The sequence below is a fragment of the Protopterus annectens genome, chromosome 11.part0, assembly GCF_019279795.1.
Source record: "Protopterus annectens isolate FY-2018-M chromosome 11.part0, PAN1.0, whole genome shotgun sequence".
NCBI classification, from domain to species: Eukaryota; Metazoa; Chordata; order Ceratodontiformes; family Protopteridae; genus Protopterus; species Protopterus annectens.
In genome coordinates, this window is record NC_056745.1 from 1,418,657,903 (window position 1) to 1,418,676,530 (window position 18,628).

General features: G+C 37.9%; 1 protein-coding gene across 2 annotated transcripts in view; it reads left to right on the forward strand.

Annotated features, from left to right (window-relative positions):
• MET (MET proto-oncogene, receptor tyrosine kinase) overlaps positions 1 to 18,628 on the forward strand; it is a 1,562,736-nt gene that overhangs the window by 862,753 nt on the left and 681,355 nt on the right. For both annotated transcript variants that reach the window (XM_044088706.1, XM_044088705.1), the window contains exon 6: positions 17,528 to 17,688. In XM_044088706.1, the coding sequence (XP_043944641.1) occupies positions 17,528 to 17,688 (161 nt within the window). The remainder of the gene's footprint in view (positions 1 to 17,527; positions 17,689 to 18,628) is intronic.

The following is an 18,628-nucleotide window of genomic DNA, read 5'->3' on the forward strand; positions in this document are numbered from 1 at the left end:
TAAGGCTTGTAGTATGTTATATAGTTGTTAGGCTCTAGCCAGTTTGGCTGTTTTAAGGCTTGTAGTATGTTATGTAGTTATTAAACGCTAGACAGTTTGGCTATTTTAAGGCTTGTAGTATGTTTTGTAGTTATTATGCTCTAGCCAGTTTGGCTGTTTTAAGGCTTGTAGTATATGTAGTTATTAGGCTCTAGCCAGTTTAGCTGTTTTAAGGCTTGTAGTATGTTATGTAGTTATTAAACTCTAGACAGTTTGACTGTTTTAAGGCTTGTAGTATGTTATGTAGTTATTAAGCTCCAGCCAGTTTGGCTGTTTTAAGACTTGTAGTATGTTATGTAGTTATTAGGCTCTAGCTAGTTTGGCTGTTTTAAGGCTTGGTAGTATGTTATGTACTTATTAAGCTTTAGCCAATTTAGCTGTTTTAAGGCTTGTGGTATATGTAGTTATTAGGCTCTAGCCAGTTTGGCTGTTTTAAGGCTTGGTAGTATGTTATGTAGTTATTAAACTCTAGCCAGTTTAGCTGTTTTAAGACTTGTAGTATATGTAGTTATTAGGCTTTAGCCAGTTTAGCTGTTTTAAGGCTTGTAGTATGTTATGTAGCTATTAAGCTCTAGCCAGTTTAGCTGTTTTAAGGCTTGTAGTATGTTATGTAGTTATTAAACTCTAGCCAGTTTAGCTGTTTTTAAGGCTTGTAGTATGTTATGTCGTTATTAAGCTCTAGCCAGTTTGGCTGTTTTATGGCTTGTAGTATGTTATATAGTTGTTAGGCTGTAACCAATTTGACTGTTTTAAGGCTTGGTAGTATGTTATGTAGTTATTAAGCTCTAGCCAGTTTAGCTGTTTTAAGGCTTGTAGTATGTTATGTAGTTATTAAACTCTAGACAGGTTGGCTGTTTTAAGGCTTGTATTATTTTATGTAGTTATTAAGCTCTAGCCAGTTTGGCTGTTTTAAGGCTTGTAGTATGTTATGTAGTTATTAAGCTCTAGCCAGTTTGACTGTTTTAAGGCTTGGTAGTATGTTATGTAGTTATTAAGCTCTAGCCAGTTTAGCTGTCTTAAGGCTTGTAGTGTGTTATGTAGCTATTAAGCTCTAGCCAGTTTAGCTGTTTTAAGGCTTGTGGTATGTTATGTAGTTATTAAACTCTAGCCAGGTTAGCTGTTTTTAAGGCTTGTAGTATGTTATGCAGTTATTAAGCTCTAGCCAGTTTAGCTGTTTTAAGGCTTGTAGTATATGTAGTTATTAGGCTCTAGCCAGTTTAGCTGTTTTAAGGCTTGTAGTATGTTATGTAGCTACTAAGCTCTAGCCAGTTTAGCTGTTTTAAGGCTTGTAGTGTATTATGTAGCTATTAAGCTCTAGCCAGTTTAGCTGTTTTAAGGCTTGTGGTATGTTATGTAGTTATTAAACTCTAGCCAGGTTAGCTGTTTTAAGGCTTGTAGTATATTATGTAGTTATTAAGCTCTAGCCAGTTTGGCTGTTTCAAGGCTTGTAGTATATGTAGTTATTAGGCTCTAGCCAGTTTGGCTGTTTTAAGGCTTGGTAGTATGTTATGTAGTTATTAAGCTCTAGCCAGTTTAGCTGATTTAAGGCTTGTAGTATGTTATGTAGTTATTAAACTCTAGACAGTTTGACTGTTTTAAGGCTTGTGGTATGTTATGTAGTTATTAAGCTCTAGCCAGTTTGGCTGATTTAAGGCTTGGTAGTATGTTACATAGTTATTAAGCTCTAGCCAGTTTAGCTGTTTTAAGGCTTGTAGTATATGTAGTTATTAAACTCTAGCAAGTTTAGCTGTTTTTAGGGCTTGTAGTATGTTATGTAGTTTTTAAGCTCTAGCCAGTTTGGCTGTTTTAAGGCTTGTAGTATGTTATATAGTTGTTAGGCTCTAGCCAATTTGGCTGTTTTAAGGCTTGGTAGTATGTTATGTAGTTATTAAGCTCTAGCCAGTTTAGCTGTTTTAAGGCTTGTAGTATGTTATGTAGTTATTAAACTCTAGACAGTTTGGCTGTTTTAAGGCTTGTATTATTTTATGTAGTTATTAAGCTCTAGCCAGTTTGGCTGTTGTAAGGCTTGTAGTATGTTATGTAGTTATTAAACTCTAGCCAGGTTAGCTGTTTTAAGGCTTGTAATATATTATGTAGTTATTAAGCTCTAGCCAGTTTGGCTGTTTTAAGGCTTGTAGTATGTTATGTAGTTATTAAGCTCTAGCCACTTTGGCTGTTTTAAGGCTTGTAGTATGTTTTGTAGTTATTAAGCTGTAGCCAGTTTGGCTGCTTTAAGTTTGTAGTATGTTATGTAGTTATTAAGCTCTAGGCAGTTTAGCTGTTTTAAGGTTTGATAGTATGTTATATTGTTAATAAGCTCTAGCCAGTTTAGCTGTTTTAAGGCTTGGTAGTGTGTTATGTAGTTATTAAGCTCTAGCCAGTTTAGCTGTTTTAAGGCTTGTAGTATGTTATGTAGTTATTAAGCTCTAGCCAGTTTAGCTGTTTTAAGGTTTGGCATTGGTGTGTTTGTTATAATGTGTTAGTAGCAAAAGTGGCTACTTTGTCATAACAGGGGGCTTGATTGAATATTAGTAGAGAGCATAGGTTTGTAAGGATAGATGAGACATATAAGACTATTGGAAGCAAATAGTCTGAGGCCAGGGTTTTTGTTGCTTGGTCTGTAAGGTACTGTTTTGCCCTGAAAAAGGAAGTCGAGTTTCTGGTCAATCTTTTTAATTGTTTGAAGAATATGTTGATCAAATTTAAGATTGTCATATATTACAATGCCCAACAATTTACAATGTGGTACTACCTTAATTTTAGTATTCATTGCACATATAACCACGAACAATTGTTTTTGATGGAGATCATGTTTTGGGGTGAAGAGCATTAGTTTTGTTTTATTGTGATTAAGAAGTAGGTTTGTATTTTCATCCAGGTTTCGATTGAAAAGAAAGAAATCCGAGTGATTTCTTGTAGTCTGGATATAGTGAGAACTGCACATGAGTAGAATCATCTGAATTATATTTGTTTGGTCTATGGCATTGGGAAGCTTTGTTATAAAAATATTTAAAAGGAGTCCAAGTATAAAGACCTGAGGGACACCTGTGGTAACTGAAAGAAAGGAAGAGAAAGCCTGTTGCCATTTGATTGCTTCTTACCTTCCAGATGGATAACTAAGGAACCATTTAAGAGAGGACTGAGAGAGACCTGTATTAGAGAGTTCACTGAGAAAGTGCTGGTATGATACAGTGTTGAAAGCTTTGCATAAGTCTAGGAACACAGTTGGCACCTAGTTACCACTGTTCTTATGCTGGTTTATGGTGGTGAAGTGAAGGAGGTCAGTGGTTGTGCTGTGATGGGGTGTGAAACCATGCTGTGTTTCTGAGAGCAGACTATTTGAATTTAAGTGTTGTAGAAGCTGAGCACAAATACATTTTCAAGTATTTTTAAAGGGGCATAGGATTGCAATGGGCCTGTAGGAAATACAATTGAGGATGTGCCATCTTTGTGTAAAGGTGTAATAAAGGATTTTTTTACAGATGGAAGGAATGTATTGTTTATCAGTATACAGACTGGAAAAGCAATTGCATCTACAGCCATTTTTAAGTAGCCCAAGGGGACCTAAGGTGGTTGTTTTTAGCTTATATAGGAGTTTTTTAATGGTGGAGGTAAATACTGCACGCAAGTCAAATAGCTGAGGATATACACTACACTTTCCTTAGCAGATAAATTCTTACTTATAATGTTCTACAAAAATGCATCTGTTAGAAGGAAGAACTGATATTGGTTCTATTATGAAATGCTGACTTCCTAAAAACTGATGCTTCAAAAGAATGAAAAAAAATAGCCAAAAACCAACAGGCTGAAAAATTTCTCTTTTCTTTTTTTTTTTTTTTTTTTACAGGGCTGGGAGGCAAGCGGCCCACACCCCCAAACTTATATATACCAACTCCGAGGTTGCACCAACTCAAAGAATGGAGAAATCTCCATAAAAAGTGACTCACTGTGGGTGCACAATTAGAAATCACTCCGGCAATGATTTTCTGTGGAGAAAAGCATCGGCCTTATTTCATTCATCTTTTTTCTGCAGGCTACTGACACTCCCAGAATTTCTTTGTGAGATTGTATAGGGAAGCCACTGATATTATTGTATAACTTCTATGTTGCTTCAGCAAATATGTATCCGTTTACTTCTGTTGATCAAAACAAAAGCTATGCATTACACTTCACTGGATACACAAGAGCTATAGAAGAAAAAATTCAAGCTTTTATACACCTGCACAGTCATACATAGACACATGATCGCATACACACGTGAACACACAAAAAAGCATACAACACACAGATATGTACACTCACAAAAGATACGTCCATGCGCACACACCCACACATACCCACACACACACACACACACACACACACACACACACACACACACACACACACACACACACACACACACACACACACACACACATCTGACAAAACTAAGGAATTGTGGTATGTATTCCCAGGATGTGCCTAAACAATAGTTCTAATCAAGATGCAGGGCATGCTCATTTCTGATGTTTGAAGACATTAGTCTGTATTATCAGGTATCATGTAAGCTATATGCAAAAACGATTTATAGTGAAAATGATTTGCAGTGTAAGCCTCAAGTCTATAAGTAGGCCTTCAATGTATTCCCTTCAATCTGTATTAGATTACTTACTAACACAGTCACATCAAAGAAAATTCAAAGCTATTCTAATCCAGTGGGTTCTGTGTGATGCTGCCAAAATGAGACTGGTCTAAAGTGCAATTGTGATGCTTTGAAATAACTGAGATGTCATTGTTTATCTAGTGGACATAGCCTCAAACCACCCATACTCTGCTGCATGTGGCTTTCCTCTTCTTTGCCATTTACAGTAAAATACAAATAAGGTCACAGTGCAAGAAAAGGTGGGTAACCTCTCTCAGCCATCTCAGTGATGTTAAAATAAATGTCAATTATGCCTTTGTCAGCAGTATCATCATGTGCAACCCAGTAAGTATGGGGTTCTACTTCTTCTTCTTTTGGCTTTTCCCGGTTAGGGGTTGCCACAGCGGAGCACCTGTCCGCTCATGATTAGCAGTGGAGTTTTATGGTGTCGAGTTGCCATCCCGGCACCAAACCTTCCACAGGAGGCACACGCACACATGCCCTCACACCTAGGGCCAATTTAGAGTGTCCAATCCACCTACAGCATGTCTTTGGGATGTGGGAGGAAACCAGAACACCTGGAGAAAACCCAAGCGACCACAGGGAGGACATGCAGACTCCGCACAGAAGGCACCCCAGCCGAGGATCGAACCAGCGAACCTCTTGCTGTGAGTAAGTATGGGGTTCAAACCTAATAAAAAGAAAATTCAGTGGTACATTATAATGGACCAAAGAATATGTTTTAAAAACAAACCAATGCTAGAGTTGGTTGTTCTAGGAGTTCTTTCTTTGTTGTTAACTTATATGCACACTTCCTTAAACACATACCAACTGCAAAAACAACATGTATAATTTCATTTCTACAGGCCAGAATTATTTTTTTAGTAAAACAAAAATGCAGTCCATGTAAATATTCAAAGAAGGCCAAGATGGCAGAGAAGACATTTGCCTCATACTGGAAGAAGAGGAAGATAGTAACAGAAATGTGTTTATAAGACATTGTACCTAAAATATAGCAAAAAAAAAAAAACATGTTTAAGAGTCCTAGCAACTTATAGAAAACTGTCTTGAAATGCCATAATTTTCCTAATAATCTCACTGCTGAAAAAGTGCAACACAAGCACATGATAGAGCACAAGTACACACACATACGCAACCACACACATTCACAGACACACTCACACACACACACACACACACACACACACACACACACACACACACACACACACACACACACACACACACACACAGACACTATGACACAGTATGCATATGTGTGAGCAATTAAGAGAACTACTAATTCTGCCTGAGTTGGTGGTAGCTAAGGTCTCCCCTGAAAAGAGGTCATTGACCTAGTGGGATTAACCCAACAAGTAAATAAATAAGTCACATTTGGGAAATATGAGGAGACCAGCACACCCAGTGAAATCCCATGCAGTCAGAGAGAATGTGTACAGACTTCAAACAGAAAGCATCACAACCACGAACCAAACTGGAAAAAAAGTGCCATGAAGCAGTAATCCCAATATTACTTTACAAAATTAATTCTTTCTGAGCTATTCACTTCAAAGCTAAGTAAAGGTCTGTCTCCTCCAGAACAAAAAACTTCAGTGAAATCTATTTAACTGTTCAAGCAACTAATGGGAAGAGTCACATGCACGATATCTTAGAGCCACTGTTATGGATTCTGAGTGTGGATGTACTAAAACTGCTAGTAGCGCTTGTAAATACTTTTATTGTATACATACACACACGTGTGTGTGTGTGTGTGTGTGTGTGTGTGTGTGTGTGTGTGTGTGTGTGTGTGTGTATATATATATATATATATATATATATATATATATATATATATATATATATATATATATAATCTGGGTCTACTTCTAAATTTGGAACTTTCAAAATGTCAACTTTCTTATGGTTGAGACCATAAGATTGAAGTTTTGAAATTTCAAAATTTAAATAAAAAAATAAAAACAAAAAAAATTTTTTTTATGTTGCCCCCCCCTGCATCCCCCACACCTCCTGCTAATTAAATATACCAACTCCGAGATTGCACTACAGTGAGCAAAATGGCAAATATACTGTTCCGTGCTGTACGCTGATCTCCATTTAAATGGTTCAAAGTTTCAAACCTTTGTTCTTACTGTCACGACCATGAGAAAGTCGACGTTTTGAAAGTTAAAAGTTTGAAATATAGAAGTAGACCCATATATATATATATATATATATATATATATATATATATATATATACTTAGTTTGATTCTTAGTCTTTCCTGTAAATCCCTTCTTCAGAGGCCTTTATAGAAGGTAGCAATTTCTCTATTTAAAGAGTTACAAATTTTTATTTGCTGATGTAGTACTGACTGCATTACCAGCGCCTGGTGTCACATTTCAATCCTGCTGTTCCAGAACACCATAAGTCTGCCACAAAGCAAATAGTCCATCATGCTTAAAATTTGTTTTGAAATTCTGCAGCAGTGGGAAACATGATAATCTACTTTTAATAATTGTTTGCTTCCAGACAATAATATTCACAGGTCAAAGCATATGAGAGTCAATCAGCTGCTGAGATATATCATTAGTAGCACTGTATACAGAAGCAGGAAATACTAGGTTAGATTAATGTGCTGTATACATGCATTACTAGTAAAAACACGGATGTTACCTTACTGTGTGCCATAAGGTAAAAGGAAAGTAGGCAGGTGTCCTAGAAGAAGAAACAGTACTTCAGGATGATAGGTTGTGAATGACTTTTTGTTTGCAGAGTACTATAAAGTGAGACAAAGAGACAGAGAAAGTGAAAGGTAAACAGAGAGAGAAAGAGAGATAGAGAGACAGGAAAGGACACTGTGAAACAGGCAACAGAAAAACATAGCTTTAATGTGCCTGTTTGCATGCTTTAAAAAGAGGTGATTTCAACATGGCACATAAAATTGAGACCAAAGTGCTGCTTGTTCTATGTTTAGTCCTCCTCTTTTTAGATTCAGCCGCAAGATTGCATTGGAGGGAAGTAGTGCCTGATGCCCCCCACCATCCAGGCAGATACTGTGCCCTTATATTGTCTTGGCAAGAAATAAATCCTAGAGTACCCATTAGTCATAGGGATTTGTGGAGGAGGCATAACATACTGTGTGTCATGGGACATTCCAGTGGCTTCCGCTTGGGGTATTCTGTACTGTGTTCACCGAGGGTTTCTATGGGGTGTTCTACTGAAAAGGGGTAATGACTTCACTGGCTGGAATTCCCCCAACCCAAAATCCTCTGATCAGACTATAGCAAATGACAGTTGTCAAATTCAGGCTGTGAGTGGAGTGTGGCTGTAAAAGATAAAGATGCAGCACCCCGTGGCCAGTCACATTGTGGAACGATGGCGCTCCCCCCTCCGATGCAGCCCATATGTCATGGTTTCCCCTAGCTTCTGTAGATTCATGTGCTGCACCTGCATATATGTTAGCCTTTTGTGTTAATTCCTGACATGTTTCTCAGATGAGATGATGAAGAAGATCTGTCTGATGGAGCAGCATCCTAAAATGCCCCACTGGCCATGAAAGACATGATAAAACACATCAATTTGCAGTGACACTAACCAGCAACTTTTTGCATGATAGAAATAACAATGGCTGACTCTTGAATGGTGTCTATAGCAGCAGACTGGAGTAGAATGACACTCCTGTTCATCTGCTCATTTACTGCAATTCACCTCTGTACTTCTGAGGATGTGTTGTGCTCTGCATGAAGACCTAGGCATTCACACTTCCAAATATACAATTTGGTATGTTCCCCTGCATGCTGCTAGGATGCAGTCACTGCATATGCATTCATGTTGGAGGTACCTCAGTCTCACCACATTGGGTTGAATGTGTTCCCTCATTCTGTCCCTGTCTAGCCATGTGCAGTATCCTCTCTCAAAGACTGATACCAGCACTTCGGTGGCAGTGTCAGAGACTTGATTATTATTAATCCATATTAGCAATCTACCAAGAGTTCTGGTAGTGGAATACACATCAGTAGCCATGTCTATAGTGTTAACTGTGAAAAATGCCAGCAATAATAGTAACTGTTAGGGTTCAACCTCAGGTGAATATCTGATAGAGATGCATGTTAGTCTGGGTTAGATGCATGCCCTGACTGTATCATGAGGTGACCAGAAAGGAAGCATTGAATCATGTAAATTCTGAGGCATAGCTATGCTCCATTAGTAAATAATAAATTTATAAATGTAATTCTGACTAGACCAATCATCCTGATAGTTCTGGAGTCTCATTTAACCTCTGCACTGTCATTAAGCCCACTACCATGTTATAGTTCCTGAGACATTGCAATAAATGACCCCACCATCTGTGGCATTTTATCCACCTTCAATGTCCTGTGCCTTGTTGTAGGCATGGCTAGCCATGTCATTGGCCCTGTGGCAATACTGCAGAGAAGTTCTGTCATGACCAATGATTGCATTGAACTGACATGGTAAATCCTGGCACAACTGTTCATGCTGTTTCAAGATGGCACCATCCTCACTTAATTATATCCAAGCAAGCTCTCTCATTAACTGCAGGAGGACTACATTTTCTGTGACAAGAACATTTTCCTGTCTTTAACACTGTCTGAGAGGGACAACAAATTACTGCCTGTGGAGGGATATGTCAAAGACTTTATAGCACTTTATATTGCCCATTCTACAAAATACAAGAGGACAAGGGTCGCATTGTTATGTGAAGTTATTTTGTATTCGTTTTTGTTAATTAGGTAGGTGAACTAGTCCAGAGACCCTTTTCAGTTGCAACACAGACCTAAGGCAAAACTACTTAAGGCACAATACACAGAGTTAATAGAGTACATTTAGTAGCTATAGACTTCTGTTAATTTTTTTTTATTTTAAAGACTAAGATTGTGGATATCCCCCTTAATAATGAAACTTTTTTGAATAGGCTGGTGAGGATGTTTACCAAGTTAGCGAGGAAGATAAATAACCACAGTCAAGAAAGATATTTCTTGTGCCTAACCATCAATATTTCAGAAATTATCCAGCTTCTAAAACATGCTTACCTTGTTCCAAAAACATAGAGGATCTAAGCAGCAGAAAGAGAATCCAGTCAAACCAAAGTTTCTACCATGCTTAAGTGAGTGTTATAATATAAAACATAAAATTATATAAAACACAGAGAGTTCAATAAACAAACAATAAACTGATATTAAGTTAGTGTACAGAAAAAGCTGGTGTTAAATGCACCAGCAGATTAAAGGTTTCAACTAGAAAAGGCTTTTAAAAATGGAGGACTTGTAAGTCTTTAGGGCTGTCTTTAGTCACTGGGGTTCAGTACTAAATTTGGGAATCTACTGAGTGCCACAAAACCACAAACTGTATTTGTCGTGCAACTCATTCATATCCTAGGAAGCATTAGCAGCTCATATTCAGCTGAGCAGAGAGGCCAGGGAAGTTGAAGGAGTGAAAGCAACCTTTTACAATCTCTTTAAAGTAGATAGGATTCCTGCTGTGAAAGGCATAAGTACAAAAACAGAGCACATCAATGTAGAAGCCACCAGTAACAAGTGCACACAGCAGGGCAAGAAATATGTGCATAATAGGAGAATTTGCATCATTTGGCAACCTGTAGGGTTGGTACCAACTAAAGACAGCTGATGTCATTATCAGAAAGCCATGGGTAATAGTGCACAGAGTAGTCCAAAAGCAACAATATCAAAGTATGAATGACCATCAGCATGTCCTCAGAAGGCCCAGCCCTATAGTATAGAAGGATGAACCCCTGACTATGACCTAACTGATATGTTCAGTTGGCCTCATTGGTATGTATGCCTATTTCTAAGTAGGCCCATTTGTGAAACCTGCAAGCCCACCTTTGGGATGGGACTTAATATAGTCTGTGGGATCAGCAAACTTCCCACTATCTACTACCCATATCATCCTGGAGAATAAATGAGATAATAAGGCTTTCTTGGCAGGGATTAGATGGCCAAGAGGTCTATCTGTCCAGAGATCCCTTGTTCTAGCTCACCTGAGGAATGTATGAAGCAATGGGAAATAGTTATGGTAGCCACTGCACTAAATGCAAACATTCTCATAGATCTATCCCTTCCTTGTCACCCATGGGCAGATAGCCTACCACCCCAGTCATGGGCATTGAACAGGTCTTTGGCAATGATGCTTATCATGATCAATACACAGTATGCCCCATCAGGGTGGACACTAATAATACCATAGTTCTAAACCTTCCCTGCCATAGACAACACTAAAGCCCAACACCACATGCTATCATATTGGGCATCCTACAGCAGCTTAACGCCACACCAGGACTATGAGCTCCTCGACCCCCCCCCCATCCTCCCAGATTATGTGACTGCCCAACCATATTATTTTATGTTGAAACAGGATTGACAGGCAGCTCTCCATAATACTGAATATACAGTACATGTATTTTGGGTGCAGCTCTCCATAATGCTGAATATACAAATATTTTGGATACAGCTCTCCATAATGCTGAATATATATATATATATATATATATAATTTGGGTTCAGCTCTCTGTAATGCTGAATATACATGTATTTTGGGTACAGTTCTCTCGGTAATGGTGAATATAAATGCATTTTGGGCGCAGGTCTCATTTTTTTCCAACAACTTTATTAAATTTCCACATATGACAAAGGCAAGCTTACATTTATATAAATGAAAAACATACAAAAAGATACCACTTTAGTTGCAAACAGTTTACATCACAGACACCATTGAAACAACTGTAGTTGTAAACATTATAAATCACTTATAAACCTTCTAGTCATTGTCAGTTAAGCATTATATAGCTCATTCAAATCCTGCCACATAAACCTCGTTCATACTCTGCATATACTTAATCCACAATTCCCACTTTTTTCTATGTAGTTTGCTCCTTCCCTTTTCTAAAGATCCCAATTCCAGTTGTTTTATCTCTGTTGCTATATTCACTACTTTTAGTAAAGTTGGTCTAGACTTTGATTTCCATTTTCTAGTAATTGCTTTTTTGGCAGCCACCATAATTCGACTCAGCAAGGCTTTACTAGGTCTAGGCAATTCCAATTCTGTAGCATAACTCAAAAAAGTCATCTCCCCAGTCAGTCCAATCCCCCCACCCAGCATCTCTGACAGAGTGGCCCGCAGGGAATCCCAAAAGTCTGCCAGCTCATCACACCTCCAGAAAATATTCCCAGCTACCTCTTTCTTGCCCATCACACCTTCAGCATTTGCTATCTACCTGAGGAAAAATTCTTTGGAGTCTACTTGGGGTATAAATATACCTATGTAAACATTTCCAGGCAAATATCCTAAATCATCTAGACTTTGTTGCATATTTGTGAGATATACATACATCCCCCCATTGTCTCTTTGTAGATTGCTTATCCAATCTCTCCTCCCAATCTTTTCTAAGCTCCTCTGATTGATTCTTGTAATTTTCATGCAGTATTTTATATGCTTTACTAATTATTCCTTTTTTAACGGCAGCTTCTGTTCTAGATTCTATTAAAAACCCTACCAGTGCTGGTCTTTCATTTAAGAGCCCCCTATTTCTTTCCCTTTGCTTATACTCTGATATCAATCCTTGATAGGGAAGCCAATCACTAACCTGCAGTCCAAATACATTTTGGCCTCTTCCCATTCTATTACCTTTCCCCTCTCTAGTTATTTGCTCCCAATACCTTGGCTCCTTTGCCAGTTTTCTCCAATAAATTCCCGCTCCCTCTTGCCTGTTATTTGTATCCCTGACCACAGTCAACCCTATTGGCAAAAATCTCTTTCTCCATTCTCATACTGGTTTGGTTCTTAGAATACGCCCTGCTATTTTATGAATATAATACTCTGTATGATTTTGGTTGTTCTCCTTAAGAGTCTGCATCCAAAATTCCAATCTCTCCTTATTTCTTGAGCTTCCTTCCTGTGTCATCATCATCCCTTTCCACCTTGAATTATAGTTTTCTGCCTGTGCTATGTATAAGAGCCTTAACTGTGTTGTTGTAAAATACCCCCTCAAATTAGGTAATCCTGGATGCAGGTCTCATAACACTGAATAAACATGTATTTTGAATATGGTTCTCCATAATGCTGAACATGCATGTATTTTGGGTACAGCTCTCCATAATGCTGAATAAACATGTATTTTGGGTACATCTTTCCGCAATGCTAAATATACATGTTATACTGGGTACAGCTCTCCATAATACATGTGTTTTGGATACAGCTCTCCATAACACAGAATATACATGTATTCTGGGTACTACTCTCCATAATGCTAAATATACATGTATTTTGGGTACAGCTGTACTTAACGCTGAATATATATGTATTTTGAGAACAACTCTCTGTAATGCTAAATACACATGTATTTTGGATATAGCTCTCCATAACACTGAATATACATGTATTTTGGGTACAGCTGTACATGACGCTAAATATATTGTATTTTGTTATATATTGTCCTAAAGTTAGGTGACCTGGATGGGTGTCAGAGATAAGACTATTTTTCTCCAAGTAGTGCTGGTAGCACTAGTTAGAAATTCTGGAAGATGGTGCCTCTTCCAAAACTTGCCAAGTATATCTGGTACCTCATGTGTAACAGGTCATTAACTTAAAAAGGGAACAAGGGAGGTGGACATGTTCCAGTTTCCTTCCCCGTTACAAAAACATGCATCTGGAGAATTTCTCCCTCGGCCTTCGCTGAAAATTGGCTTTGTTCCAAGTGGGACTTTCCCGGTTAATAAATGTTAAATAAATGAATTTTGGGTAGAGCTCTCTGTAGTGCTGAATTACATGTACTTTGGGTACAGCTGTACATAACACTGAATATACATGTATTTTGGGTAAAGCTCTCCATAAAGCTGAATCTACATGTACTTTGGGTAGAGCTGTACATAACACTGAATATACATGTATTTTGGGTAAAGCTCTCCATAAAGCTGAATCTACATGTACTTTGGGTACAGCTGTACATAACACTGAATATACATGTATTTTGGGTAAAGCTCTCCGTAAAGCTGAATCTACATGTATTTTGGTACAGCTGTACATAATGCTGAATATACATGTATTTTGAGTACAACTCTTCATCATCATCATCATCATCTTCTTTCGGCTGTTCCCATTAGGGGTCACCACAGCAGATCACCTGTTTCCATTTCTTCCTGTCCTGTGCATCTTGCTCTGTCACACCAACCACCTGCATGTCCTCTCTCACCACATCCATAAACCTTATCTTAGGCCTTCCTATTTTCCTGTTACCTCGTAGCTTCATCTTTAGCATCTTTTTCCCAATATACTCAGCATCCCTCCTCAGCACATGTCCAAACCAACATAATTGTGCCTCTCTGGCTTTGTCTCCAAACCTTCCAACCTGGGCTGACCCTCTAATATACTTATTCTTAATGCTGTCCACCCTTGTCACACCCAGTGCAAATCTTAACATCTTTAATTCTGCCACATGCAGCTCAAACTCCTGCCTTTTTGTCAGTGCCACTGTCTCCAACCCATAGCTGGTCTCACTACCCTCTTGTAGACCTTTCCTTTCACTCTTACAGGTACTCGTCTGTCACAAATCACTCCTGACACTCTTCTCCACCCACTCCATCCTGCCTGTAGTCTCTTCTTCACCTCTCTTCCACACTCACTGTTACTCTGAACTATTAACCCCAAGTATTTAAACTCTTCCACCTTTGCCACCTCTACTCCTTGCATCCTCACCATTCCTCTATCCTCCCTCTCATTCACACACATATATTCTGTCTTAGTCCTGCTGACCTTCATTCCTCTTCTCTCTAGAGCATATCTCCATCTCTCCAGGGTCTCCTCCACCTGTTCCCTAGTCTCACTACAGATCACAATGTCATCTGCAAACATCATAGTCCACGGGGACTCCTGTCTGATCTCATCTGTCAACCTGTCCATCACCATTGCAAATAAGAAAGGGCTCAGAGCTGATCTTTGATGTAATCCCACCTCCACCTTAAACGCATCTGTCACTCCCACTGCAGACCTCACCACTGTCACACTACCCTCGTACATATCCTGTACCACTCTTACATACTTTTCTGACACTCCTGACTTCCTCATACAATACCAGAACTCCTCTCTAGGCACCCTGTCATATGCTTTCTCTAAGTCTACAAAAACACAATGCAACTCCTTCTGACATTCTCTGTACTTCTCCATCAACACTCTCAGAGCAAACATTGCATCTGTGGTGCTCTTTCCTGGCATGAAACCATACTGCTGATCACTAATCATCACGTCCCTTCTTAACCTAGCTTCCACTACTCTTTCCCATAACTTCATGCTGTGACTGATCAATTTAATCCCTCTGTAGTTACTACAGCTCTGCACATCACCCTTATTCTTAAAAATAGGTACCAAAATACTTTTTCTCCATTCCTCAGGCATCCTCTCACTTTCCAAGATTTCATTAAACAATCTGGTTAAAAACTCCACTTCCATTTCACCTAAACACCTCCATGGTTCCACAGGTATGTCATCTGGACCAACAGCCTTTCCATTCTTTATTCTCTTCATAGCTGTCCTTACTTCCTCCATGCTAATCCATTGCACTTCATGATTCACTATCCCCACATCATCAACCTTCTCTCCCACTTATTCTCTTCATTCACTAAATCTACATGTATTTTGGGTACAGCTGTACATATCTCTGAATCTACATGTATTTTGAGTACAACTCTTCATAACGCTAAATATACATGTATTTTGGGTACAAGTCTCACAGCCTCACAGCAACATTTTAATTTGTTCTTCTTGTAATCACTTTGAAACTTTTTTTGGCCTAAGACATGTAAATATGCATATAGTTCCATAAAACTATATTTCAGATTGTTTGTCTGTTAACCATTGCAAAACTATTTCTGTTTATGTAACCTGATAACTTGACCAAACATAATGCAGCCATGTGCATTCTCATGCCAACTGTCACATTAAAAAAATCTTTGCAGTCATATCCTATCTCTCCCACTCATTTTCATTTTATGGAAAGATTTATTTTATCCTGTGAAAGTACTTTTTATTTCATATTCTGCAAGATATCCATCTTTTTTGTCTATCTTTTGTTTCACTACTAATGTGCATAATGTGATATCAGTACACTAGTCCTCGATTAAAGACCTATGGAAACTAAGAAACTGCGAATGATTATTATCAACATTGCCCAGTAAGATGTGGCATCATGTTCAAGTCTACATATAGATAACTTTTAAAATACTCTGAGGTGGAGGAACTATTTTTGACTCTTTCGCTTACTATAACATACTGTTTTTAATGTCTACTAATATGGCAAGTGCCTGTACTGTGACATTCACTCTGCTTGAAGAATCTTAAACAAATTTGCTCTTTATACAGTGCAGCTTTACCTAAATTTACAAAACAATATTGTTCCTTACTCTGCATGAATTTCTTCATTAATATAAACACAATTTGATTAATGTCAGCAAGGTTTGCTGTGCTCTTCCTTTAACACCTAAGAGAGACAGCATGGACAAGCACAGCCAAAGAGCTGGCTAGCGTTAAATGGACAAGTGCAGCCAAAGAGCTGGCTAGCGTTACCATTTTTTTTTCTTGTGGTATGCATTACACATGCATTTCTGGTACTCTTTAAAATACCTCTTTGTTGAAAACTGGTTTCAACTGAAAAGAAATGCACTGCTGCAATGTCCCAGTTTTCTAAAGTGCATTGATCTGAACTGAATGGTGTACACAGTTAAAAGACTGAGTGCACTTTTTTGCTTCACTCCCCAAATTACCCAGTTGCAGTATTCTCTGCATCTTTTTACTACACTGTTCAGATGCAAGTGATATTTCCAGGGGAGGGCACATGGCTAACTAGTATTAAACACATTCACAGGTTGCAGCGTTTGCATTGACTTTGTCAGTGACACTGCTGTCCGCACTACAGGCCAGCACCCTTGTACTACCATGGAGGTGCAGTGGTCTCTGGATTGCTCAGGCATAGCTAAGCACAGAGCTTTATGGATTTCTAAATACCATGGTCTGTGTAGTTATTATGCTTTGTGTTTTACTCAAAACTTGGAAGGGAGCACTATTGAAAATAAAATTGCTATGTGTTCTCATTTTTATTTTAATGTTTCTGATTTTTTTTTTTTTTTGCTGTTAATTTGATTCTATTTACAAATACAGTAGCTATTTAAAAATAGTATAACTAATTTATATAAGCAGAGTTATATTACATGGGTGCTGACAATATTTCATCCCCTCTATTTTATATCTTTATTTGCATTACGTTTCATTAATTATAGGCATCATATACCCTGCTACTGGATGTTATAGTTACTTTTACTTTTCTTCCAGTGGCCTGTTGTCTGTGTACCAGATGGCTTATAATACATCGATTATGATGTTCCCCTAAATGTGTAGCCTGCTTTGTGTCACCAGAACACAGTTTCACCAGCTACTGTTGTCGCATAGTTAGCAAAGACAATCAGAATGAGAGCTTAGAGCTTTATGTAAGTAAAATGTATCAACAGGAGCTGTAAAATTCAGCATTACAGTGTTTTCTAGTTGTGCTACCTTGATTCTGACAGAAACTGAGTATTACTTTCAAAAGGACTTGCCATCCTTTTTAGCATTTCACAACCTACATACAACGAAATATTGGGAGTCTTAGTACACTCACTGCCATAGAACATGGTTTTTGCAGAAATATGGCTAAAAACAATCATATAGAATAGATAAACATATTAAATTTCTTTTACACTAGATATGTAAAAAAACTAAAATGTATACAAAGTATAGTGTCTCGTTCTGGACAGGATGAACTACATAATTGCTAAATAATGTTGTTGTATTTTCTTTTTGTAGCTGCTACCTTTACAAGCCCCTTTAGATGGCCGGACAAACCTTACAATTTGTGGCTGGGACTTTGGTATTGACGAAGGTAGAAGATTTAACGCAAAGAAGGTATCCATTGATATTGGGGGAGTTCCATGCAACGTGGAAGAGAAACAGAGCAGCCAAAACAGGTGAGGTATAATTTTGAGCAATTGCTGCATTTACAAAGCTGTCTAAATATAACTACTTAGAAGATATAACAAGTGCATGCTTCTGAAATTGACGTATTTAAATGAGCTGCACAGTCAGAAATCTCTTTGTAGAATGTCTGCTTCATTATCTCTTTGATCTTCAAGTCATGAAGTGATGCTGCTTATAAAAGAATTTGCATTTGCCAGCAGGGAATACAGTTCTTTTTATTGTCTTAAACAGACAACATCCATGATATTTTTAGGAACCACTCCACTAATTATGCTGATTTATATTGCCATAGTTAAGCACTGTTTAAGATGATTTCATAATTAATGCAATCAGATTTATATATACTATCCATGACAGTTTTAGAGTTTTGTATCAATAAAGTATATAACATGATAGCAATCTGCAATTGAATTAATTTTAACATTAAATTATTTTTAACTTACACTGACAATACTGTGTTAGCAAGTTAAGTGATATAAAGATATGCTATTCATAAATATAACATATTCTAAATATTCACCACCTCAGATTCATGTCTTTAAAAGAAAAAACACTGTTCAGTGGTATTTAAAATTATGAATATGTAGTAGTACAGTAGCACAGTTATTACCATTACTTCCTTACATTTGGTTCACCAGTTTGGTTCCCAGCTGGTGTGACTTTTGTACAAACCCTCTTGTCTTACTTTATCTGCATGGGTTATTAAAGATTGCTATACTCTTTTTCTATATGCTAAAAATATGCCACATGTAAATAATCAGTTCCCTTATTGCCAATGTGGATGCCATACATCAGTGGTTGTGCAGATGTGGATGCCATGCATCAGTGGTTCTGCAGATGTGGATGCCGTGTGTCAGTGGTTGTGCAGATATGGATGCCATGCATCATTGGTTCTGCAGATGTGGATGTCATGCATCAGTAGTTCTGCAG